Source organism: Taudactylus pleione, unplaced genomic scaffold, assembly GCF_031769625.1.
Source record: "Taudactylus pleione unplaced genomic scaffold, aTauple2 ptg000375l, whole genome shotgun sequence".
Classification (NCBI taxonomy): Eukaryota; Metazoa; Chordata; class Amphibia; order Anura; family Myobatrachidae; genus Taudactylus; species Taudactylus pleione.
In genome coordinates, this window is record NW_028284776.1 from 121,972 (window position 1) to 148,326 (window position 26,355).

General features: G+C 42.4%; 1 protein-coding gene across 1 annotated transcript in view; it reads left to right on the forward strand.

Annotated features, from left to right (window-relative positions):
- The first annotated feature begins 233 nt into the window (after positions 1-233).
- TEX11 (testis expressed 11) overlaps positions 234-26,355 on the forward strand; it is a 358,563-nt gene continuing 332,441 nt past the window's right edge. Inside the window, exons 1-4 of the mRNA XM_088444985.1 lie at positions 234-267; positions 9,264-9,385; positions 10,027-10,111; positions 19,228-19,307. Of these exons, the coding sequence (XP_088301111.1) occupies positions 234-267; positions 9,264-9,385; positions 10,027-10,111; positions 19,228-19,307 (321 nt within the window). The remainder of the gene's footprint in view (positions 268-9,263; positions 9,386-10,026; positions 10,112-19,227; positions 19,308-26,355) is intronic.

Sequence of the window (26,355 nt, forward strand, 5' to 3'; positions counted from 1 at the left end):
ATAATTTTAAATAATGTTCATTATTGATCATTTGATTGTGAATCGGTGATTGGGAGTCATGATAAACTGAGGATAAAGTTGTTTTTCTCCATTTTTTAAAATTGTATTTTCTACATAATTTTTTACTCTCTGTATATTCTGCTTTTATATTATCATCACCTCCAATCAAGGAAATAATTAGCAATAAACCAAGTTCTCTATTCTTTAACTAGGGTTTTCCAAGACAGACAACAATGCCGGAGACATCTTGCTTTGTGAAATTAACAGGTAAAAGACAACAACCAGCACATTAACACATTAATAGCTACAGAGAAATGTAAGTTCATTGCATTTCTCTGAAAGACTGATAAAAACAGCCGCAAAAGGTAAATAGTCATAATTGTTTAAATATTGTTATAAATCACCATTAACCAACCCTACCCTCAATGAACATTAAAGGATACATTTATAAAGCACATTGCCCCCTTATGGTGCCCCCTTATTTATTGTTCTAGATAATGGTGCCCCTTATTTATTGTTCTAGATAATGGTGCCCCCTTATTTAGTGTTATAGATAATGGTGCCCCCCTTATTTATTGTTATAGAGACAGAGGTACCACTTATTTATTGTTATAGATCAGACATGTCAAACTCAAAATACCAACCGGGCCGAATATTCAAAGTCTAAGAGTGTGTGAGCCGCAACAAAAAAAAGTCTTATATGCAATTTTGCAGTTCCCCCCTGTATTAGAGCCCCTTATGCAATGCCCCTTGAAGTTGTGCCCATTATGCAATGCCCCTTATGTTGTGCCCCCAGTAGTGATAGTGCCTATTATGCAGTGCCCCAGTAATGCCCCTTATGTTGTGCCCCCAGTAATGTCCCTAGTAGTGCCCCTTATGCAGTATCCCCAGTAGTGCCCCTTATGCAGTGCCCCCAGTAGTCCCCCAATCCCCCTAGTAGTGCCCCTTATGCAGTACCCCCAGTAGTGCCCCTTATGCAGTGCCCCCAGTAGTCCCCCAATGCCCCTAGTAGTGCACCTTATGCAGTGCCACAGTAATGATCCTTATGTTGTGCCCCCAGTAATGCCCCTTATGCATAGCCCCCAGTAGTGCCAATTATGCAGTACCCCAGTAATGCCCATTATGCTGTACCCCTCCCAGTAACAGGCCCCATTCACCTGTGCAGTATTTACCTTTCTTCACGATGGCCGCTGGGCACCGCTCCGCTCCAGTCCATGCTGTCATCACACCCACCGTCCCGTGTAGACCCTGCCGCTGACTGGATTTAATTGGATCCAGAGCGGCAGGCGCAGGCTCCCCTCATTCACGGGTGACGTCATTACGTCACATGCGCGCTGCATCACTGGGTACACTGGCCTCTGAAGCGATCAGAGGCTTCTTTAGACTCTGATCGCTTCAGAGACCAGCGTTGCCAGTTTTAAATAAAGTAATCATTGCCCGATCGGAGCTGAGCCGCTTATTATATATATTTGGGCCCACACTGTCGGGCCGCATAACATTTTATTCAGGCTGCATGCGGCCCACAGGCCCACAGGCCGCATGTTGGACATGCCTGTTATAGATAATGGTGCCCCCTTATTTAGTGTTATAGATAATGGTGCCCCCTTATTTAATGTTATAGATAATGGTGGCCCCTTATTTAGTGTTATAGATAATGGTGCCCCCTTATTTAGTGTTATTGATAATGGTTCCCCTTTATTTAGTGTTATAGATAATGGTGCCCCCTTATTTATTGTTATAGATAATGGTGCCCCATTATTTATTGTTATAGACAGAGGTGCCCCCTTATTTAGTGTTATAAATATAGCTGTATCCCTACACCTTTGCTCAAACTGTGGCAAATAACCCTTATGGCGCACAACAGACCTTGCAACTGCGCCAAGCATGGAGCTAGAAATTTTTTCTCAAAATATGCTTCTTATTCGCATAACTAATGCAACAAAAGTACTGTACAGTGCAAGGGTACCCTAACTGCTGGGGCTGGCATTTCATGTACTTCTGTGTGTGACTTAGGGGCATATTCAATTAGCGGCGAAAAGCTGAGATCCACCAAAAAGTATCTCCGATTGCGACTTTTCGCCAGTCTGAAAGTTTCCTCAGTATTCAATTCCAAAGAGTTTTCGCGTACGCGAAAATGCAATGCAATGTAATAGGTGAAAAAGGTTCGCCTCTGAATAGGTGTCGAAAAAAAGTGCAGAATTGCGGTTTTAGGGAGTAAAGGTTGGGAAACCACCCAGCACTCTTAGGACAGCCCCCCAAAGGTTACCTGCGTAAAAAAAATGCCCCAAAAATATGAAGAACATCCCAAAAAATTACTTTGAAAAAGGGGGCAAAAAAGTACAAAGTTGGGGTACTAACGTAAAACCTTTTTTTGATTGTAGGTGCTGAAGGTGTGTATTTTACGTTTTTTAAAACTTCACTTTGGCATGTTTTAACCATGCTTTCACCCATTTTCATGTACCCCAAATTGCTGGGACTAGTTATTTTCTCCCCCAAAAAACTGCTAAATGCTATTCTTCACCACTTGTGCAAAGACCCATTTAAGTACCCCAAATACCTTCAGCAGGTCTATTCGGGGGTCTCTATAGTGATCCCCAATGTTAGTGCATCTTTTGGGGGGTGTCAGGCTGATTTCCCCAAAACTGACAGCACTGTTTGCCTGTTTGCGTTTCGCCGGGTTACGTTTTCATGTCCTTTGGAATTGAATAGGACGATAAGCGGGGACTCACGCAATACTTTTCCGCAGGTAAAACCAGCGATGACGGCGAAAAGTACAGCATACGAAAAGCGCCGACTTTTCGCAGCTAATTGAATATGCCCCTATGTTGGTAATCTGGATTAAAAAAAATGCAAAAGACAGAGGGCCTGATTCAGAGCCGGACGCTCTGACCAGAGCGCTCGCTCTGAATCAGGGCCCTCCTACCTGAAAATGGAGCGGCCTCTTGGACGCTCGCATAGCTGTGGGTGACCATCCACAGCTTATGCGAGCGTCCATGATGATGGTCGCGATGGTCAAGACCATCGGGCTTGCGACGAGACCCTGCGGTAGGGTCTCGCTGCCGCAAGCCCAGGAGTGATTTTGGCTCTATCAGAGCCAAAATCATTCCCACTGACATCACTAGTGATGTCAGTGGGGCCGGACCCAGACGGTAGGCGTTCCCATGGGAACGCCTCCGTCTGGCAACCATGCCCCCGGCACGCCCACTAAAGGGGGCGTGCTGTCAGTCACGATCGACAGCACGCCCCCTTTAGTGCGAGACCCATAACGACGGCTCGGCCGTCGTTATTCGGGTCTCGCGCATGCGCACGATGGAGCTCCCTCCATCGATCGCATGCGCATTTGGGTACCATCGACCCACTTGCGAGCGTCCTGCGCTCGCGAGCGGGTCTGAATGAGACCCAGAGTTCCAATATGAACGACTGCGCCATGTGTCATTATGCAGGAATTATTGCAATTCCTGTGCGACAACAGTACTTAGGATGGAGTGCATTTCATATGCAAGGAGTTAAAGTAAACACCCGAGCCTGTGGGTGTCGGCCTCTAGAAAAGGAGAGGCTAGTTGTTTAGTGAGGTAGTGTTGTGGGGTGGGGTTAGGTTTGGTTAGCCTATAGGATTGGCAGAGGGTGGGTCAGTGCTATTTCAGAGATGCTGCTTGGCAGCCATTTTATAGAAATTTCTCTGGTCGGGTGTTTGAGCAGGTGCTGTGCTAGTGACAGGAAAACTTTACTTTATGTGACTTATACTTCTATTTATTATCTCCTGCTACGTCTATGTCTTCTCTTGTCTTTTCTTCTCCTTCTCTCTGCCCCTCTGCCTGTTTTCACTGTTCTTATACCCTGTATTCTGCCTTTTTCTTTTCCCATTTATTTATATATCTGCCTCCATTTCTGTCCTGTCTTCCTTCTTTCCATTGTGTATATATTTAATTATCCTCACTGAGGTGATCACTGATGGTAAACACTCTGCCATGTAATAATGGTGCAGTATATACACAGTGTGTAGTGATAACATTTAGCTGTACATTCTGCCATGTAATAATGCTGCAGTATATACACAGTGTGTAGTGATAACATTTAGCTGTACACTGTGCCATGTATAATAGTGCAGTATATACACAGTGTGTAGTGATAATAACATTGAGGTGTACACACTGCTGTGTATGGTAGTACAAAGTATACACAGTGTGTAGTGATAACATTGAGGTGTACACACTACTGGTGGTACAGAATATACACAGTGCGTAGTGATTACATTGAGGTATGCATACTGCTCTGTATTATAGTACAGAGTATACACATTATAAATACACACTTGTGCACTCACACTGAAGGAAGCCTGCCTAATACCTAAGTGATAAACACCAGATCACAAGATACAAATTCTTCAAAAATAAAAAGGTCCAAGCGCTCTACCTTAAAAAGTTACACCACAACCCAGAATTAACGGGTAAGGATAAATACATATAGTTTCAAAGATACGAATATAAGATCTTTGATATATAGTCACATTTTTCATAGGAAGATAATTTCCTTCGGATAGTGATGTCACCAATACTACAATATGATCCAGAAAGTCATAAAGTAATCCAAACTTGAATCCTCCAAAAAGCAGTTTTCAATACTATGTGTCCCTTAATATTCTATTGTCCCTCGTAAAGATGTCATAAAAAATATAAGGGGAACACATCCATAGTGTTAAGCAGTAAATCATTTATTGCAACATAAAATACAAATGATAAATGGCTGCATACCATATGTCCTTTTTGGAAAAGGTACAAATCAATACATATAGGGGAACTTTTCATTAGCTCTCCCTACTGAGCTGTACCAAAATACTCCACCAATGCATTTCAACCTATAGGTCTTTTTCTAGGTGTGTTTGTATATCAGACCAGGAACACATCTTTATAAGGAATCGGTGTGTGTGCAACGCCATGGAGCACATGACGCAAACCACAGGACCACTAGGTCTAACATTACGGCAAAGTACGGGACAAGTCAGGGTGTACGTCTGCGTGCCAGCACTTGTCCGTCCACCGGAAATTAATAACATGAGTTCACTATTTTGATAAAAATGCAAAATAGGTAATTCTCTAATATAATTAGTATATAGCAAACGGCTTTGGTATTATAAACAATAAATATAAAACTGCATATCAATTATAATAAAAGTGCATATATGTATGTAAACAGTAATAAGATCTATAAAATAACCAGCATAAAAACACAATATAAAAATAATTTAAAATCATGTTATTATATGAATCAAAACCATTTAAAAATGTAAAAAACTATAAAAACCACTTTAGTTCGAAATTGGTATTTAAACCCCATGGCTGTAGTGTTTTCATTTCATATATGGATTTCTTTTCTGCCTTCGCTAAAAAGGTATCAGTACCTTTTGTACGCCATTTGCCTTCAATCTTTTTAATCCCTATAATGCTTTTGATATTTTTGAGGGAATGGTTGGCAACACCTTCTTTAATATTCCGCAGGGGTTCTGCCTATGTGTCTCGGAATCTCCTTGTGGTTTTTCAAATATATTGGAGGCCACAAACACTCGATTAAATAAATACAATTGGTACTGTTGCACGTAATAAAATCTTATATTTTTAAACATTTGTGTAGTGGCATAAGATGTGATTTCTTAAATTTTTCTTGATTGCTAGGAGAAATTACAGGACCCACAGCAGAGTATCGAATACTGTGGTAAAATGTCTCATAAATGGGATCTTATAGAACATATTACATATAGTTTTTTACATATACTTATTTATATAGCTATCGGTATAGTGATAACACTGAGGTGAGCGCTCTGTATAAGAGCACTGAGTATACACAGTGTATAGTTAAAACACTGCTCTGTATAGTAGTACTGAGTTAACACGGTGTATAGTTGTAACACTGAGGTGTGCACACAGCTCTGTATGATGGTACTGAGTATAAAAATGCTGAGTGTGCACATTGTATAGTTACACCACTAAGGTAAGATACACTGCTCTGTATAATAGTGCTGAGTATAGACAGGGTATAGTTATTACACTGATGATGAGCACACTGTTCTGTATGATATTACTGAGTATTCACAGTGTATAGTGATAACACTGATGATGAACACAACACTCTCTACACAGCGCACTCCGTATAATGATACTCAGTATGCACGGTTTGTAGTTATAACACTGAGGTGAGAACTGATGGTGAGCACACTGCTCTGTATGGTAATACTAAGTATACACAGATAATAGTCACACACAGGGCTATGTGTGTGTTTATAATTAATTTCTTTAACTCCTCCCCTAGTAGCTCCACTCACAGTTCCTGAACCTACTTTTCTCGGAAATTTGCACTGGTCACACCACACCGTATAATACACTTTGACCCCGTTGGCAGTAGCGTTAACCGCAGCCCCCCCCTTACGATATTCCATGAAGGGAGCACTAATACTGCTACAAAGGCGGGCAATGTTCTTACACGCCTTTGTAGGATAGTGCAAGGTCTACAATAGCTGGTGCTGTTGTTCTTTTGGTTTCTGTTTCTCTTTCAGAGGTTCCAGAGAATGGTGCTCCCACTTGGGATGGAGATATAACTGCAGTTTCTGGACATAGCGAACAGATGGTCAGCTCCGATGAGACAACTTTTGCGCTTTATGCAGATTCAGTGGCGTACTTTGTCAAAGCGACGGCGAAGGTATAAGCCTGGCAGCCATAGTTTTTCCGTATTGGAGGACCTGGATGAAGCCGTACATTGTTCTAATAGTCTATTTCGGGCCAGGCATACCCCTGGTGTTAGAACATGCTTGCGTATGCCTTGTTGCATTTTGATTAGTTGTATTTTTGCGATTTGGCCCTGCTAGCCCTTCTGCTGTACAGCATATTATCAAGCTAGCATGCAGGGACTAGCATATCAGTCCTTAGCTCCCAGGACCATGCAATTTATCAGGTTTCTTGGTGGGCATGGCGTTGCATTTTGGCCCATGGAGGGAGCCGAGGTAAGACCAGTTGAAAGCTTATTCTTGCTTTTGCGTAGAGCTTGTTTGCATTGGGACAGGTCCAGTTCTATAGTGGTAACAATGTTAGCAGGCCTGTCCCAATTTTTTCTGTGTCTTGGGCCTGGAGGATCTTTCAAAGTGTTTCTTGGTCAAGAGAGCTTTGAAGGGGGTGGGACAAGTTGGTCCCTGCTCCTCCTGTTGGTCAGCACCCACTCTATTTGCATCTTCCTGCATGGTTATTACAAGTTTTTTCGGCAGTTTTTCGGTTTTAGAGTTCAGATTAGTTCAGCTGCATTGACTATTGTGTCGGGTTTTTTCCGTTGATCAGAGTTAGGCCATGAGCTGAGGAAAGTCTAGTGCTTAAAAACGTACCTTAGACTTCGGTAAAAATTTTGCTACTCGTCATATTTGGGGGTCCTGAGGAATTTTGTTTTACCACTAGTTTATAACTTTGGCTGCATGCTGGCTGGTGGATGTTTTGTGTTTTGCCTCAGGTCAAGTTAGGATCACCCCTCCCCACCCTCCCTCTCTCTCCCTGTATTAGGCTTCTGTCTTTGCTACTCTTTTCTTTCCTATTTGTGTTTTTGTTGTGTATTTATTTAATATACAGAATTTATTCCAGTTTTCGAGAGGTTTAGATGGTTTAAGGGTTTTTGGAGTGTTCCATTTCTGCTCATTTGGGGACGATCATTGCCATGTGCCCCCTATTGCAGAGTTTTGTGGTTTGATATCATTCCACAGCAGGTCTGGAGAACTGGTGTTGTCTCCTGGGACCCTGTAGGTGGTCAGAAGATGGAGAAACCTGGCTGTGAGTTGGAGAACTGGTTTTGTATCCTGGGACCCTGTAGGTGGTCAGAAGATGGATAAACCTGGCTGTGAGTTGCAGTGTCCAGGGTTTTGGAGGTGTGGTCCTTTTACATGCTTTGATTAGGTCCACTGATGTCCTCTTTAAGGATGGATGGTGCATTGGAATGAGTTATTGAGGAGTTAGAAGAAGTCAAGGTGTTGTAGATTAGGGTATGGTGGCGGTGCGGTTCTTAGCTGGGAACCGCTGTTGGCGGGAAAGAACGGTAGCAGTCGCCATCTGTCTTTGGAGCTTGAGGTGCTCTCCCTTCCAATACATGGCTTAGGCTGATTTTACCCTACTGGGGTCAGCGGCAACCACCTAACCAGGTGGCCCTCACGTTGTGTCATTGGGGTGGGAGGTGGATACCTTGGGCATGGTAATGGGCTGGCTGCTCGCCTCCCATTTAGAAGATCGATGTGAGTATGCAGTTAGTGATCTTGCATTGTGGGGCCGTTCTTTCTGCGCCACCATACTTTGTCTGTCTTTCTTTCTTATTCTATTAGTTAGTTCAGTTATACATTAAATAGTTTAATTAGTTTAAAATTATATAAAGCTGACCTTCCTTTCCCCTTATATAAATCTCTGTATCATTATTTCATTATGACTATGGTTGATGATTTACCCTGCACTGTTAGGAGAGAACACTCATCAGGCGATGGGGAGTTTATAATATAGTGTGCCTATTTTATGTGGCTACAATGCAAATAAGATGCAACATTTAGGAAAAAGTACGAATCGCTAAATCGTGCCTAGAGTCTTGGTTCAAAAACGCTATGTGAATGATTACACAAATGAACCTATTTCCCTATTTAACTCATTTGTCTTCCCTCCAAGCCACTTTTCGCGATTTGTATACATCTGCCAGATTAGTGTAAGTTCTAGCTCTTCCTCTTCGCCTGTGCTACCTTCTACTCCTCCACAAACACCGCCATCTTGCTAGTCAAGACAGATGTTCCTTGGTGGAGATCGAGGTGCACGTGCACAAAACAAGGCACAATTCCAGGGTTGCACTGCAAGGCTGACACTTTGTGCTTCTGTCATGATCAGTACTTGGCACATACAGAGTTGCATATAGACATACAATAACATACAAATACATGAAGAAACAGGAACACACAAGGACATCAGAAGGCCAAAATGTGTTGGCTGCATTGTTCATCGAAAAATTTTAATAGTAATTATTATCCTCTTATGACTGTATATCTGTTTCTTTTATGTATTTAATTGTTTATTAATGTGTATGGTTTTTTTTAGCATTTATTATTTTGGCCCTTCTCATGATCAATAACATTCAACACTTAGCATTAATCATTCTAAAGACTTTCCAGTTAATTCTAATTTTATTAATTTGTTTCTCAGTATATTTATATATTTTATAGTGAGATTTAATGATTTTTTTCCTTACTTATATATTTTTTATTAAAGGCTTTATTATAGATCTGTTGCAAAAACAACTCCCGTCAGATGTGAGTAATCTCATTGACCAGATGTACAATGAAATTAAATTCATAGAGGAAGATGCAAATCGAGGTCTTCCTGACATCCAGGTTAGTATATAAAAATAAAATGTGCAAGAATAACAAATGCTGCAACTGGTATTGCTTCTTCAGTTTGTGAATCATACTTGTTTTCTTAATTGTTGTATTTGTTGAAGGCAAATACTTAATGTATCTAATCTGAAGATAATATATGTTAAATATCTGTGTAATTCCTTATGTGGGCTACACACTGGGCTGACGCATCGGTCAACCAAGCGCCCGGATGACCAATCCAAAGTTTGGTAAGGTTTATACACAAACGATCTTGTACATACACACTTGCCATTCGTCCACCCAGTATATCGTCCTAGCAGAGTCCATTTGAGTGTGGCTGCCTACTTGTGACATCATACTGAATGGATTCTGCTCCCCGATATGTCTTGTTGGTTGTAAGTACACACCGAACGATGTGAACGATATACCTGCATGATATATCGTATCTTCTGTGCTGCAGGTCATTCACAGATATATCCTGTGTACACACTGACGGATGGTTGGAATGATATATTGATATATTGTTCGCCTGCTGTAGAAACTATATATATCAGCCAGTGTGTACTCAGCATTAGTACATGCTGTTTATTAATCCGCATCTCAGTGTTTAAAGACACAGGCCTGTGAAGCATACAGTACTGTTTTTTTCTTTGTAGATAAATGAATGTGCTATTAACTTGTGGAACTGGGGAGTTACTAAGAAGGTGGAAGATGCCATCACTGAGAAGGAGAGAGCTATGGGTAAATATTGACATTAGTGTTGACAGAGGTCGTGGAAATTCACTTGGGTTTTGTAGATATATTTAACCAGGTGTATGTTAATTTTTTATTTATGGTGGAACATCTCTCTTCTGTACCTGTTTCTCCCCCAATCTACAAATATTAGCACAAATTGTACAAACTTTGGGGTCTACATACTAAGCCTTGAGAGAGATAAAGTGGACTGAGGTAAAGTACTAACCAATCAGCTCCTAACTGTCATTTTTCAAACACAGCCTGAAAAGTGACAATAATATATGGGGTAGGTAGTCATAATTAATGCTTAGGAGCAGAAATGGGTTAGGTAGACTTAACTAATGGTTAGAAGCAGACAAAAATGTACACTCTTAGTAGTTACATATTATTGTTTATATGCGTGACTCATGTTACAACAGAATGGACATAGGAACTGAGGAGACTTACATATTTATTTAAACCTTCTCTCCTAAGTATTTTTTTCAATATGATTGTTATGCTATAACTTATAAGACCCTAAACTTATGATAGACCCACAAACAAAAAACTGAATGTTAACCAAACTATGCTTAAAATCAATTTTTGACATGTCACTCGTGTTACATACAAATGTGACTCACGTTACATTTCTGTCCCCAGTCAAAGGGCTCTGATACAAATTACTCAAACCTATAGAATCCATGTGAATTAATCAATGTAGTTCTGTTTATCTTCCTGATTAACTGTGAAGATGTATAAAATATTTCATCTGGTGATGATGCCCATTTCCAGTTGCTGCCAGCTGGCTCCATTGTGCTCACTAATACCCCTTTTACACCGACTGAAACATCCCGGGTTGACGCACGTGAACGTTCATCAACCCAGAATTTTAGTTGGTGTAAACGGATCAACTCGGGTCGAGTGACCTGGGGATCCAACCTGGCCAGCTTGCAGAGTTGAGCACGGGTCGTTCCCGTGTCACCCTGCAATGTAAACATCGCGGCCCAGGTCACGATGACCCGGGTCGCGCTGCATGCCGCCTGATTGGCGCTTGGAGATTACATCATCTCCAAGCGTTCACTGCCGGGCCGACCAGAGCGGAGCAGCGCACCCCACCTACCCTTCCTGCCTCCGGACCGCTGCAGAGTAAGGTAAGTAGGTCACGGAGGGCGATGGAGGGGAAGAAGCGCTGCTCACCTGCGCTTGAGAGCCGGGTCAGTGCTGACCCGCGTCCGCTGTGAACGGTGCCGACCCGGGCATAGCTCGGGTCAGCTCCGCAGTGTAAAAGGGGAGCTATCTCGGGTCTGGTCCGGGTTGGAAACGTGTTCCAAACCCTGGATCAGACCCGGGACTTTGGTGTAAAAGCGGTATAAGTATTCACCATCTCTGATGTCCTCGATCTCACCTGAGTAACTCTTTCCATCATATTCAACATAGAGCCAGTCACCAATGTTAACTACATCATCTGAAGTCACTGTGACATTTACGTTAAGTTCATCAGTCGAAACAAATTAAGTTAAAAATATCTTGGCATCTGCTTTGATATAATTTAATTTTCACGTATTGTGTCCTATATTTCATGGAATGACCCATATGTATGTCTGTCGGTCGGTCTGTCTGTCTGTCTGTCTGTCTATCTCTATATATAACATAAAGTTCCCAGTTCTGGGACCTGTGTGTTCATTCAGGCTAATCTCTTGAACCACTAGATGGATTTTGATGGGATTTTAACTATTCTATACAGAATTGGGCGAAGAAAGTTTAACCATTCATCTGTGACAAAGGGGAGCCAAGCAGTGACAATTTTAGTGAAGCAGTCACAGAAAAAAAATCTAATCTTACACCAAGTTGAAGTACATTATCTGCCCTGCCGAGACAGCAAAGTGAGAGCCAATCGGAGCTATCAATGTGCCCTGTTGCTTAGCAGCAGCCTAGAGGGGAGGGAGACAGGGATTGGAGCAGGATCACCTCTGAGGCAGACAGAGGGCCTGATTCAGATTTGGGAATAGAGTAAAGCTGGCCAAACATCTAAAGATTATCTGTGCAACCAGCCAACTAGTTGATTGGTTGGAATGAAAATCTGGTAAGGTATGGGAGTAACTGATGATCAGCAATTTGCTCCTAAATGCCAGAAAACAGATGAAAATGGTCGTCAGACAAATTTGTTAAATATTTAATCTAAACAATTTGTTCAAACAAAAGTTTTTGTCCATTTTCTAGCGTTTTGGAGCAAATTGCTGATTGTAATTTGCTTTCATACCAGATTTTCATTCCAACCAATCAACTAGTTGGCTGGTTGGTTGTCTAGTGTGTGGCCAGCTTAAGAAAGAGCAAGTCACTGTGCATTTGGGAATAGAGTAAGAAAGAGCAAGTCACTGTGCATTTGGGAATAGAGTAAGAAAGAGCAAGTAACTGTGCATCTTGGTAAAACCGTGCTGCACTGCACGTGGGACAGATTTAAAATGTGCAGAGAAATTTAGATTAGGGAGGGGTGTGTCCAAACTGAAATCTTTATTCCAGTTTAAAAATAAAGCTGTCCAGCATTTGTAGGCTACATGCAAAAACAGCCAGTATTTACCCCACATGCAAAAAAAAGTGTGTATTTGCACCCCTTGTATTGCAACAAACGGAATCGGTATGATATACTGGCGGACGGTCGGAACACCAACAGCGGCATCCTGATGGTGAAGATCCCGACGGGCCGGTAAGTAACTTAACCCTCCCCCTCTCCCCCGCTAACCCTATCCCTCCCCCGGTGGTGCCTAACCCTACCCCCCGCCCCCCCCCCCCCCGGTGGTGCCTAACCCCCCTTCCCCGGCCTAAACTTAACCCGCATACTTACCTTTGGGATGCCGGCAGTCGGGATGCCGACATCAGTATCTTGGCGTCGGCATTCTGACAGGCGTCGGGATTCCGACGTTGGTGTCCTGACGTCCGGCATCTCGTCCACCGGCAGCTTGACTGGATCCCGGTTTGTCCAGGTACAGAGTTAATTGCTGTATCTTACTCTATTCCAACATCTTAATCAGGCCCAGAGAGTGAGAGACAGCCTCCAACAAACTCATGAAGATGCTCTGATGCAGTCACAGTAGCCAGGAAGGTGCCTGTGGATGCATAGCTATGAGGAATTTAATAAAAACAAACAACCATCGGAACACCTTAAAATGATTTTCATTAGAGTGTGGCAAACATCGGACCACCACCATCAATTGGTAAAAACTACTACCATCGTAACACAAACATTATTAGTAACCATCAGATTCCGATATCCATCCCTACGCTGAATCTGCAGGTGGATTCCAGCCAACACTCCTCCACCGTGAAGTGCTCCCTCTCCAGTATGATGTTCCCGTTCAGCCACACACTCTCGGTGAAGAGTAGGCACCTCCCATGGAAGTCAGAGCTGTTCTCGGATAGGGGCACTACGACGAGGAACGAGGAAGCTCATCAGGAAGCCCAAGGAGTATAGGGTACATTGCCATATTTGGCAGCGGATATATATATATATTATCATTTATCTATATATCTACTTCTTATTTATTAGTTACTGTTTTTATTTATATATCTACATATGTATATATATATATATATATATATATATATATATATGGGCAGCACAGATGGTGTAATGGTTAGCATTACTGCCTCACAGCGCTATGGTCGTGGGTTCGATTCCAGCTACGGCCCTAACTGTGTGGAGTTTGGATATTCTCCCTGTGCTTGCGTGGGTTTCCTCTGGGTGCTCCGGTTTTCTCCCACACTCCAAAAATATACTGGTAGGTTAATTGGTTCCCAACAAAATTACCCCTAGTGTGTATGTGTGTGAGCATGTGATGGGGAATATAGATTGTAAGCTCCACTGGGGCAGGGACTGATGTGAATGGCCAACTATTCTCTGTAAAGCGCTGCGGAATATGTGTGCGCTATATAAATAACTGGTAATAAATAAATATATATATATGCGTGTGTGTATGTGTTTTGATATACTTTGAACTCTTTCTTTCACTTTCTTCCATGTCCCTTGACAGGCTTCTTTTTTGCGTCTTTATTTGCCGAAAATGCGTGTAAGGGCAATGCGATGCGACTAGGATGCACCAGCATACTGTGCTGATTAATTTGATATGAAACACTTGTATGTCTCTGTGCGACTGAGTCTCTGAATCAGCATGTGAAGTGGCACGATGCAATGGCCGCAGCTTTTTTCCACACTAAGTTCAGTTTTATGTCTCATGGGTCTATTTACTAATGCCTAAGTCCCAACCAATCCGCTCCTATCGGTCATATTTCAAACACAGTCTGTGACATGGCAGTTAGGAGCTGATTGATTGGGACTATCTCCGTTCACTTTATCTCCATCCAAGACTTAGTAAATAGACCCCTCAGACACTCACAGATATACAAGTGTCACATATGAAATTAATCAGTGCAGTCTCCTGGTGCGTCCTAGTTGCATCTTATTGCAATTTAGATGCATTTTTGGAAAAAAGACGCCTGGTGCTAGCAGAGTTGCACGGGAAATGGTGGCCCACACATGTGAGGAATGTCGCCGATGCGTGGCGTATTGAGGATAGGTGTAGGAGAACACCTCTGTATGTCTCTTTAACAAGATGTCAACCTAAGAATTTCAGTATTAGTCAGACATTTAGGTGGCTAACTTTAATTGAGTGGTACACACTCCTATATTCAAGTAATGTATGTTTTGTTCTTCACTCTTATCTATAAAAGAGACCTTTTGAACTAACAAATTTGATGATATATAGCTATATATATACATGTATGTTTAATTTAGCTCCACTGCCATCTAGTGGCTACAGCTATAATTCTCTTTTACCTTAACCTACCCTGCAACATGACCCCTTCCATTAGGTACAAAATGCTCTGCTCCTGGACTTCCCACCTAATTTATAGGTATTTCAACACAGGTGTCTGCAATCATAAATTAAAAAGAATGTCCAGGAGCAGAGGATTTTGTACCTAATGGAACGGGTCTTGTTGGAGGGTCTGACTTAATATTGTTCTATATGACGTTAGATTGGAAGGTGTGTGTATTATTTTGAAACTACCAGCACCTAAGAACTTTCTTCACAAGTTGTATACCAGAAACTGTATGTGTATTTCATTTTCTTTTACCAGTGGGCCTATTTACCAAAGGAAATTTGCGGGTTATGGGTGTATTAGTTTACAGCATAGGTTCTCAAACTCAGTCCTCAGAACCCCCAAAACTGCATGTTTTCTAGGTTTCATCACAGAATCACAAGTAAAATAATTAGCTCCACCTGTGGATCTTTTTAAAATGTGTCAGTGAGTAATGAATACACCTGTGCACCTGCCTCATGGCCTCGAAAACGTGAACTTTTGGGGTCATGAGGACCGAGTTTGAGAACCACTGCATTACAGTATCCCCTGAATCTAAGGGAAACTGAATCTAGGGGGAAACTCCAACAGATATCTGAAATATCTGCTGCTATCCCCCGTTTTCGATCGCAATAGCAGCCCCCATAGGTTTCTATAAGGGCTGCTATTTCTAATATTTACCAAATTCCAGAATGCAAAGCATTCTGGAGCTTGGCTCTACTAGCTGGCTTTAGTCATTCTAGCCTATGGAGAGGGATCCATAGGATTCTATCAGTGCCCCTGTCCGTACATGTGTTTTATGATACATGCCAGCGATCTTTAATATCTATTTCATTTCTTATCTATTTTTGAATCCAGTTTCAGCCTTCTTGTCAAATCATGCATAAATCCTCTGTCGTTAAGAGATTTCAACAAGACCACGGTGATGGAAATTTCATCATCAGGCAGGGAAATTATGACCTAAAATATGCCAAATATACCAAGTTACATTTTAAAAAGTTACCTGTCTTTCCACAATGCCTTTGACATTCCCAACTTCAGAAATGCTGTATACAGTGGGCCTGATTCACAAAATTAACTTCATTTATGTTTTTAAAATTCATACACAGAAGTGTTCTATTTTCGCCCATTTGCAGTACTAAGCGCATCTTAAGATGTGGTCGGCTTCACAATGACAGCATATAGGCCACATTTACACCAAGCGCAAAGTTCTCCTGTATAACAGGAACATCATATGCTGCTGGCTCTTACAAACTAAATCATATTAACCCTGTTATATGAGCTATGGGCATTTATGCTATACTGACACATCCCCACTACTACATTGTTTTTTCAAAATTAAATTTTTATTGAAAATCCGCAATGTAACAAGATACATGCAATCTTAGCTATATGTTTTGAAGGATAATTACTATATTATGTTTTATAATCACATCACATGTTCATCTAAGCATTTGGTATAGCAAAATTCCAATCTTCTCGTACTGGATCCTGATAGTACTGGCTGGAGGTTATGGCTTTCACTGTACTATCTCCTCATTAGCAATGTAACTGTGCTTAACGGCGCTCAGTGCTACCCCCACTTTGCGCATGACGTTGTGCATATGGGGCGGGGCCACCAGCACCTGGCAGTACAGCAGTGCCCAGAAGATATTCAAGACACTCCAGGCAGCTGTACACATGGCAGCGTGCCTGCCTATAGCGCCAGCAGGACACTATGGGCAGCACTGCCGCAGCGATACTGACTGTAGGTTGTCCTTACAAGCAACCTGCTAGTTAGAAGCAAGGGTCATGGGGCAGCGATGTTGCCGCCCAAGAAGCCCTATGCTCTGTGCAGCACCACCGATTGCACACCCCTAGTTACGGCCCTGCTCCTCATTATCCTATTTGAGAACAATGTGTGTGACCTGGGCATTGCTTATTTATCCTCTTTATGTTTCCCACACTGGAGAGGTGAATATGCTAATGGACAGTCTAAGAGAAAAAGTGTAATTTTCCAGCATCTGCTAGTGAAAGATACAATTGACCCAATAAAAAAATATAAGAGCAGTGGCAATAAATTCATTTTAACTGTGTTGATCCGGCCAATCCAAGAGATATAATAACCGCTCCAGTTGTCAATATCTGTTTTGAATTGTGCTAACAACTTAGGGTAGTTAGCTTAAAAAAAGCTGATAGTAGTTTTTAGTGAGGTAAATCTCCAAACATTTAATCTGTCGACTGTTCCATTGAAAGGGATAGGTGCGTTCCAAGTTATGTTTGAGTTCTTGTGAGACATCAAAGTCCAAGACATCCGTTTTCTACGTGTTAATTTTATAAGCATAGAGTCTGCTGTATTCTTGAATTTCTTGAAACAGGTGAGGGAGAGAGTGAGCTGGGTCAAATATAGTGAGTAGTATGAAAAAAGGGGTGGGTCAACTGCACTCTCTGGATGTGCAAGGTAGGGCATAGTTGCCGACATTCAGCTCCCTCCTTCCGGGAGGGAGCAGAATGCCTGCACACAGCGGGGGGCGTGGCCGGGCACTGACTCCCCATGGGGGCGGGGCCAGGGGCATGTCCACATGTTCGCGTCATCGTGGCCCTACCCCCTCTTCACAATGCCAAAATAAAGGCATTGAGAAGCAGGGGGTGGAGCAACGATGATGCGATTTAGCGCGAATCGCGTCATCGGGCTCCCCGCTGCGGGGGGGGTTTCTAGTTGTAGTCGGGGGGTCAGGCGGCAGCCGGGAGGCTTGCTTGCCTTTCTGGGGGGTCGGGAGCGGCAGCCGATATTCGGGAGGCTCCCGACCAAATCGGGAGGGTAGGCAAGCCTGGGGTAGGGGTGTGTGGGTGTGACGTGGTGTTTGTGTAGAAATAAGAGACGGACAAGGTGGTATGGGGAAGGTTGGTGGACCCTTTTATGAGTGTCTCAGGGCCTGTTGAGCACCCTCCCTGGCTGAGATAGATCAATTTGTCTATATCATACCTGCTGCAGAAAAAAAGAGGTCTTTGCCCACCTCACTAAAAACAATTTTAAAAAAAACACAATTCTGTGCTGGTGTGATATTAATCATATACAAACATATTTATTGTTTAAATTATATGTATCCCATAAACTAAAATAAAACAGAAATAGAACTTATATAAAATTAATACTATACAGTGGATAAATACTCAATGCAAATGGTTTCAATGATTTTATAGCAATCAACTTGAATAACGTCACATGAGTGACCGAAACGCATTGTTGTTCCCCATAACCAAATGCTGACTGGTGTCTAAAGGTGCGTATACACTTGCCGACAGAGGAACGACAGTACGATTACAACATTGTAATCGTACAGTCGTTCCTCATCCTGTAATGTGCCTACACTGAATGATATGTCGTTCAGTGCAGGCACCTTCTCTCTTCCCCGAACATGCACAATCTGTCGTTATCGGCAGACTGACCTGCACGTTCTGGCTGCTGGGACCTTTAACTGAGACATGAAGAAAGTCGACAGTGATGTTGACATGTTCAGAATGTCAACATCCACAATGTTGACAATAACATAATGTCGACTTTGTCAGAACCTTTGCATTGTGAATGTTGGCAGTCAGAATGTCTGCAGTAGTTTTTTAGGTTATCATTTTACTACCTGGAAAAGTGCAGCTCCCCTGTCAACCCAGATTAACCAATTTGCTAAGAAGTAGGGCCAAATAGTGTTTCATTTGTTTGTTCGCAGTTAATAGAGACTTATTTAAAAAAAACTGTGGTTCAGCTACTGATCAAAAATTATTAATTAGATTTTGGTTTACAAGTATCTTCATTTCTTTTTAGGGTGGGATATGAATGTGTGACTGACAAATAAATATTATATTAAATACAAACATTACAGGCTGTGAGATTCGTGAGTGTGAAAATAGCATAAAAGGTTTAGGAGACCCACATACAGTACAACCAGCAGGCTGCCACATGGGCAGTCCTGACATAAATTGTCATACAGTACAATATAGTTGAGATTGTATTATAGCAGTAATCAAGCTTTTCTTAAATCTTCTTTTATATTGAGCAAGCAAAGATTGTACTGATTACATGTCATGATTCACTTGCTTTTCATGTCATTAGTGTTATCAGAATTCTTATGGTACATACGTTATTTCATGTAATGTATACAGTGCAGCAACAGTTGATAGCTGTACTCCTGTATGCATGCTGCTCATATGCTATGTCCCATTTTATATGATAGGGTTGTACAATGTTATATCTTTAAATGTAATTTACAGTTGAACATCTGTCAAATTATATAAAATGTCTGTGTGTCTTGTAGTGCGGCATGTATCCTGCAGGCTTTGTTACTGGTATGAAGGTCCTAAACCATCTGAGGAAATTGTGCAAAGAAATATTTTGGTAAGGGCATCCTCCCAAACCTCCAGGTTCTAAAAGTAGAATTACACCTTTATTATATCTATATGAGTTGCTACAAACCAGACAAAGTTCAATGCTTTTTTATGTACACAAATTTTACCCGTTCTTTACCTACTTTTCCATGTTGGAGGATGTACCTAAAAATGCACATGTGCAAACATTAAAAAAATCACATTGAAGTCTAAAAAGATCTGCCTTAATTCTACCGCTATTTAGATCTATTTTAAAAATGCTACTTAGTTGATCCTCATTAAATTAAATGATCAGAACTGTTATTTTATTCCATTGAGCTATGAGCATTTAGACTGTGTATAATGTGATGAGACCCAAACATTCAAGTCCTTTTGTGAGTAGAATAAAGGATTTCTACCCTCCTGCAAAGCAGGTAACATCCCTATAAATGTGCCTTCTACAGCTCTTTCTCCCATTTAAATAATACATACTGTGCTGCCAAAATGAAATCTTGTTTTTTCACTTCATTGCAAAACTGTGAAGACATGCTTACGCAAGCCACAGCTAACCAGGAACCCCCAATGTGCCCAACTTATCCTCTTAGCAGTTGCAGACTGTAGGAATGTAAAATACCAGTGGCAGTCTATTCAAATCAGTAATCGCCCAGAAGCTGTGTTACACAGACATACAGTCAGGTGCATAAATATTGGGACATTGACAGAATTTTCATATTTTGGCCTCTATTCACCATCACAATGGCTTTGAAATGAAACAAACAAGATGTGATTTAACTGCAGACTTTCACATTTAATTTGAGGGTAATTACATCCAAATCAGGTGAACGGTGTAGGAATTACAACGATTTCTATATGTGCCTCCCACTTTTTAAGGGGCCAAAAGTAATGGGACAAACTAAACAATCCTAAATCTAACTTTCACTTTTTAATACTTTGTTGCAAATCCTTTGCAGGCAATTACAGCCTGAAGTCTGGAACGCATAGACATCACCAGACACTGGGTTTCATCCCTAGTGGTGCTCTGCCAGGCCTCTACTGCAAATGTCTTCAGTTCTTGCTTGTTCTTGGGGCATTTTCCCTTCAGTTTTGTCTTCATCAAGTGAAATGCATGCTCAATCGGATTCAGGTCAGGGGATTGACTTGGCCATTGCATAACATTCCACTTTTTAGCCTTAAAAAACTCTTTGGTTGCTTTTGCAGTATGCTTCGGGTCATTGTCCATCTGCACTGTGAAGCGCTGTCCAATGAGTTCTGAAGCATTTGACTGAATATGAGCATATAATATTGCCCGAAACACTTCAGAATTCATTCTGCTGCTTTTGTCAGAAGTCACATCATCAATAAATACAAGGGAACCAGTTCCATTGGCAGCCATACATGCCCACGCCATGACACTACCACCACCATGCTTCACTGATGAGGTGGTATGTTTTGGATCATGAGCAGTTCCTTTCCTTCTCCATACTCTTCTCTTTCCATCACTCTGGTACAAGTTGATCTTTGTCTCATCTGTCCATAGGATGTTGTTCCAGAACTGTAATGGCTTTTTTAGACGTTGTTTGGCAAACTCTAATCTGGTCTTCCTGTTTTTGTGGCTCACCAATGGTTTACATCTTGTGGTGAACACTCTATAATCACTCTTGTGAAGTCTTCTCTTGATTGTTGACTTTGACACATATACACCTACCTCCTGGAGAGTGTTCTTGATTTGGCCAACTGTTGTGAAGGGGTTTTTCTTCACCAGGGAAATAATTCTTCTGTCATCCACCACAGTTGTTTTCTGTGGTCTTCCGGGTCTTTTGGTGTTGCTGAGCTCTCCGGTGCGATCTTTCTTTTTAAGAATGTTCCAAACAGTTGATTTGGCCACACCTAATGTTTTTGCTATTTCGTGTTGATTTTTCAGCCTAATGATGGCTTGCTTCACTGATAGTGACAGCTCTTTGGATCTCATATTGAGAGTCGACAGCAACTGATTCCAAATGCAAATGTCACACCTAGAATCAACTCCAGACCTTTTACCTGCTTAATTGATAATGAAATAATGAGGGAATAGCCCACACCTGTCCATGAAATAGCTTTTGAGTTGATAGTCCCATTACTTTTGGCCCCTTAAAAAGTGGGAGGCACATATAGAAACCGTTGTAATTCCTACACCGTTCACCTGATTTGGATGTACTTACCCTCAAATTAAATCTGAAAGTCTGCAGTTTAAGCACATCTTGTTTGTTTCATTTCAAAGCCATTGCGGTGGCGAATAGAGGCCAAAATATGAAAATTCTGTCAATGTCCCAATATTTATGCACCTGACTGTATAATGATTTAATGTCCTGAAGGTTATCGGTTGACTTTGAGCAAACCCAGCTTCTTCTTATAAAGTATTCAAAATAAATCCAGATGCTAGAAACTAATATGTAGCAGAAAGTGCACACAAGTCAGGGCCGGATTAACAATGGGGCGGGTGGAGCTACAGCTCCAGGCCTCCCCATGAAAATAGGCCCACAAGACTCACTGCTGTAGTGCAGACAGGAAAAAACTATTTTCCTGTCACCACCACAGCATTCTGAAGCCTATCCATTATACTGGCAGCCAGAATTCTTGACTGTTCCACCCCTGCCTACCCTCGGGCTTGCATGAAGCTTTGCCCCAAGCTGTCCAAAACTCCGTCCCCAGGCCGACTGTTAGTTGCGCTAAGCTCCGCCTCTGATTCATGCTAAACTCTCTGAACCTGAAGCTGTGTACTGCATACTCTGAGTTGCCCGAAGCTCCGCCCCCGTGTCTTCCGAGGCTCCGCCCATTGACCCCTTTCCCCCCCCCCTCCTCCCTAGGCAACTGCAGCCAGGCAGTAGCTGTGACAGAAAACTCAGGTGGGTGTGATGTCTGGCACCAGTATATGCATTGTGTGTAGTATATTATATATAATATCTGATCACATAAAGGTTTAACAGCAGCATGTATATATATATATATATTAAACTGCTTTAAGCCTTTATGTGTGTGTAATAAATTAATTTAAACCTTTATGTATATTAACTTTAATAAGTATGTAACTTGGGAATGTGTATATATGTATGTGAATATATATATATATGTGTTAATAATATGTATGCGTGTGTGTATATATATATATATATATATATATTTATATATAAATATGTATATATAAATGTGTGTATATATAATATACATACGTGCATGATGCATGTGTGTACATAGCATACATATATATATATATATATATATATGTGTGTGTGTCTATAAATATGTGTGCGTATATATATATATATATATATATGTACACACACACTTACACACATATATACACACACAGTGGTAAATGGGGAGATGGGGAGGGTCTAGGAGCTTGAGGCGCACATAAGGGACCAATTATTTTCATTGAGGGCACCACAGCTGGGAATGCAGGAGGGGACGACTAATATGGAAGACTTCACAATCCCTCCTTGCATCGTATAGAGCGGGGCCGGCACTAGGTTACTCGCACCCAGCGCTGTCCCGTGCTCCCTCTCCTCCCCTTCTCTCCCCGAGCTTATACTAATAACGCCAGCGAGCGGATGGAGGGCGGGTTTTTTTCAGACCAGGACCCTGGAGCCCTTGTGCGGCCGCACGCACGGAGCGTGCCTGGACCCGGTACTGGTATAGAGTACCACCCCACCACTCCCAAAGGGACAGTGTCAACACACACAGGCAGAGTCTTGATTAAGGTTATTAGGGATCCCCGCCCCCTGTGCTCTCCATCCCATCCCCTTTGCTGCATCCTGTACAGCTCTGTGTCACAGCACAGAAATTCTGCTCCTCCAAGTTCCAGCTGCACTGCACAGTCGCGATGTAAGGGCTATGGGCCTGATTCAGACCCGGTCGCTAAGCTGCGCTCGCACGCTCTTGCCGATAATCGCATGTTTGCGCATACATATGGTTTGCAGTGCGCGTGCGCAAGCCAGTCTTACCGATCGCGAATCGTGCGCTCGCTGTACACAGACGGAGCCCTATTTTGAGTGACAGATTGCACCGTTTGTGGGTGGTAACGGGAAGGTGCTTGTGAACGGGGGTGTGGATGTGCGAACGCAGGCGTGTCAGGCCGTCAAAACGGAGTTTATTGGGTGTGTATAATTAGCAAAGTTACGTCACTGAACACGTCACTTGGTTGTATTTTAGCCTGAACTGATCGCAGTGCTTGCGCGAGATTAAGGTCTATCACAAGTGCTGCGAGCAGCATCGATGGCCCTCGATGTTCCCAATTAAACACACACTTCCTGGAGATGACATGTGCAGCGAGTGACAGGTGGGAGGTTTTATAGTCCTGCATACGCTAACTGCCGTCGCTCACTATAGAGGGCGTCCTTACACCACAAAGTGCGATCACGGGATTTGCATACCCGGCCCCTTTTGCAAGCGAGATGCCACTGCTTAGCGATTGGGTCTGAATCAGGCCCTATGTGTAGGGGCCCTCCATGTGTAATGTGTATGGGCTCCGAGATAAACACCCACTCTGCCCTGCCGTTAATCCGGCACCACAGAGCAGCTGGCCTCCTTGTGACTGACAGAGACCTGTCACCTAAGAGAGTTTAGAGTGAGGTAGATAATCTGAATTATAGTCATGTGTTTATAATTACAATATGTGGGGTTTGGAGGGCATATTTATGGATTCATATGTATGTGTGCATATAATATGTTCGTATGTACATATATATATATATATATATCTCCAACAGACCCGACATATTTAAAATAATATATGTATATGTTTGTGTGAAAAAATATATATGCCAGGGTGTAGGAGATCTGGTCATAGTGTAGAACAGGGGTGGGGAACCTTTTTTCTACTGAGGGCCATTTTGATATATATAATATTGTTTGCGGGCTCGGTACAGGCTACGCTCCCTCCGCGTGATGTCACAAGGGTGCGGGCCACAATCGCCGGTGATTACAGCAGCCCGGAGTATCCTGAGGATGCTCCGGGGAGCTGTAAGGGCAGCGCTTTGACTGTCTGACGCGTCCTAAGGAGGCTCCAGGCGGCACCGCTGCATAGATTCTGGCTGCAGGGTGCCATTCTAGGCGCAGTGCTAGCCAGATGAGGCTAGCAGAAAAAAGCTCAGAGGGCCAGACCAAATGATTCCGGGGGCCTTAAACGACCCCCGGGCCTGAGGTTCCCCATCCCTGGTGTAGGGTATTATAGAGCTGCAAGATGTATCTGTAATTGGCAGTTATATGCCATGACTGTTTAACTATTGTTGCTAAGGGAATGATTTATCATATCCCACATTTTATAATGTGGATGGGATATGATAATTTTTCTTAAATTTTAAAATTAAAAACTTTCACGCAGATTTAGGAATAATAGTACTGTGCATGCGTAGAACACCCACAACACACTTGGCACGCCCCCACATTATTAGTTACACCACCACAGCGATTGTCACACCCCCTGCAGCAGCACTCAATAGGCCCTTCATAAATTTGAGCTCCAGGCCCATGTGAATCTTAATCTGGCTCTGACACAAGTGAAGCAAGTTACCAAATTTCCAACACTGCTGAGCAATGTACTGTATGGACATTGTTGTTACGATAAGAGCTTTTCAGCAGATAAGGGTACATCCTAACAACAAAAGAACTGTCCTTTTCTATCACTATTAGGGGATACTGATATAGAATCTATTTTCAAGGGAATTTATCTATGCGCCCTGGCTAGGACACTGACTCAGTATCTGGTGTTAGCTATCACTTTACTTCTGCATTCAGATGCGGCCTCGCAACTGCGCATGTGTAATGCATAATAGTTATGAAGGGCGTTGGGAAGAGGTGCAACCCATTGGGGGGGACCAGAAGATTCCTCTCCGGCCAGGCTTCCCCCATAGGGAACAGCGGGCTTACACCATCTGAAGATGGCTTTAGCTAACGCAGGCAAGCTTTATGGAGCATGTTAAACAGACCCTCAATGCCATTCCCATAGAAAACTATAGGACCAGCTCCTGTGAGTGCTGTTGCGCACATAGCAGGAAATATCTCCTGCTTTTTAGCTTTGTCAAATAGAAGTGAAACTTAATTCTGTCTTTAAACATGGGGAAACAGCAATTTCTGCATGTTTTAAGGACAGAATTAGTTTGATAAAAGTCTCTTTGATCTTACCTAAGTTATTGATAGACCTGTATTTTTTCTTACTTCTATACCTATTTAATTATCCTGGGTTCAATGACTATGCCCATTTCCAGTACAACGTATGGTTCACAAGATGTGGACCTTGACTGCAGTATTAGGGCCTGATTCTGAGTTGCACACAATGCTGATGTTCACATAAATTGGTGGTTTTCTTGCTCACACCACGCATACTGTACGTTCCATGGTGTGTACACACTGAGGGCCTGATTCAGCAGAGGACGGAATTGCAAATCGACACACAAGCGGCTTTGCACTTCCTTTCTGCTAAAATGCAAATGCAGCAGGAGGTGTCTGACACCTTCTTGCTGCATCTGCAATCCCAACGCTGCAACCGATAATTGGGAATCTGCATTAGTTCTTTGCTAAACTGCGTCTCCTGCTGAATCAGCCCCTGAGTCGCTGTACTGATTGAGATGTACAGTGTCTGAAATGTATTGAAAATATATTGGGCAATCCTAGGTGACGGCTGGCAGGTAGTTATTCAGACGCACAGAGGTGTACCATCTTATAGACGTGTTATGGGAGTGTCACAAAAGTGGTTTCCGAATTCAGACGCTAAATCGCTCATATTGGAGGCCATACTCTGACAAAAAAATCTGCTGGTGCAAGTTTCAGTGGTAGTGACTAAAGATGTACAAAGTGGGATTGCTGCACCTGCAGCTGCTCAAAATATCCCAGTCTTTGCACATTCAGAGTGACGTACGGTTGCACACCAGAGGAAAGGCTTATACCAGCATTAGCATAAAGTCACAGAAACAGACGTTAATGTGGTCACAGCAGTGAGCGACTCAGAATCAGTGCCATACTGTGCAGATTGCTGTAACATCAATGTCTCTTACAGGGGTAAGTTTACTTGTTGTGTAACTCACATGAATGCACTGTAATAGACA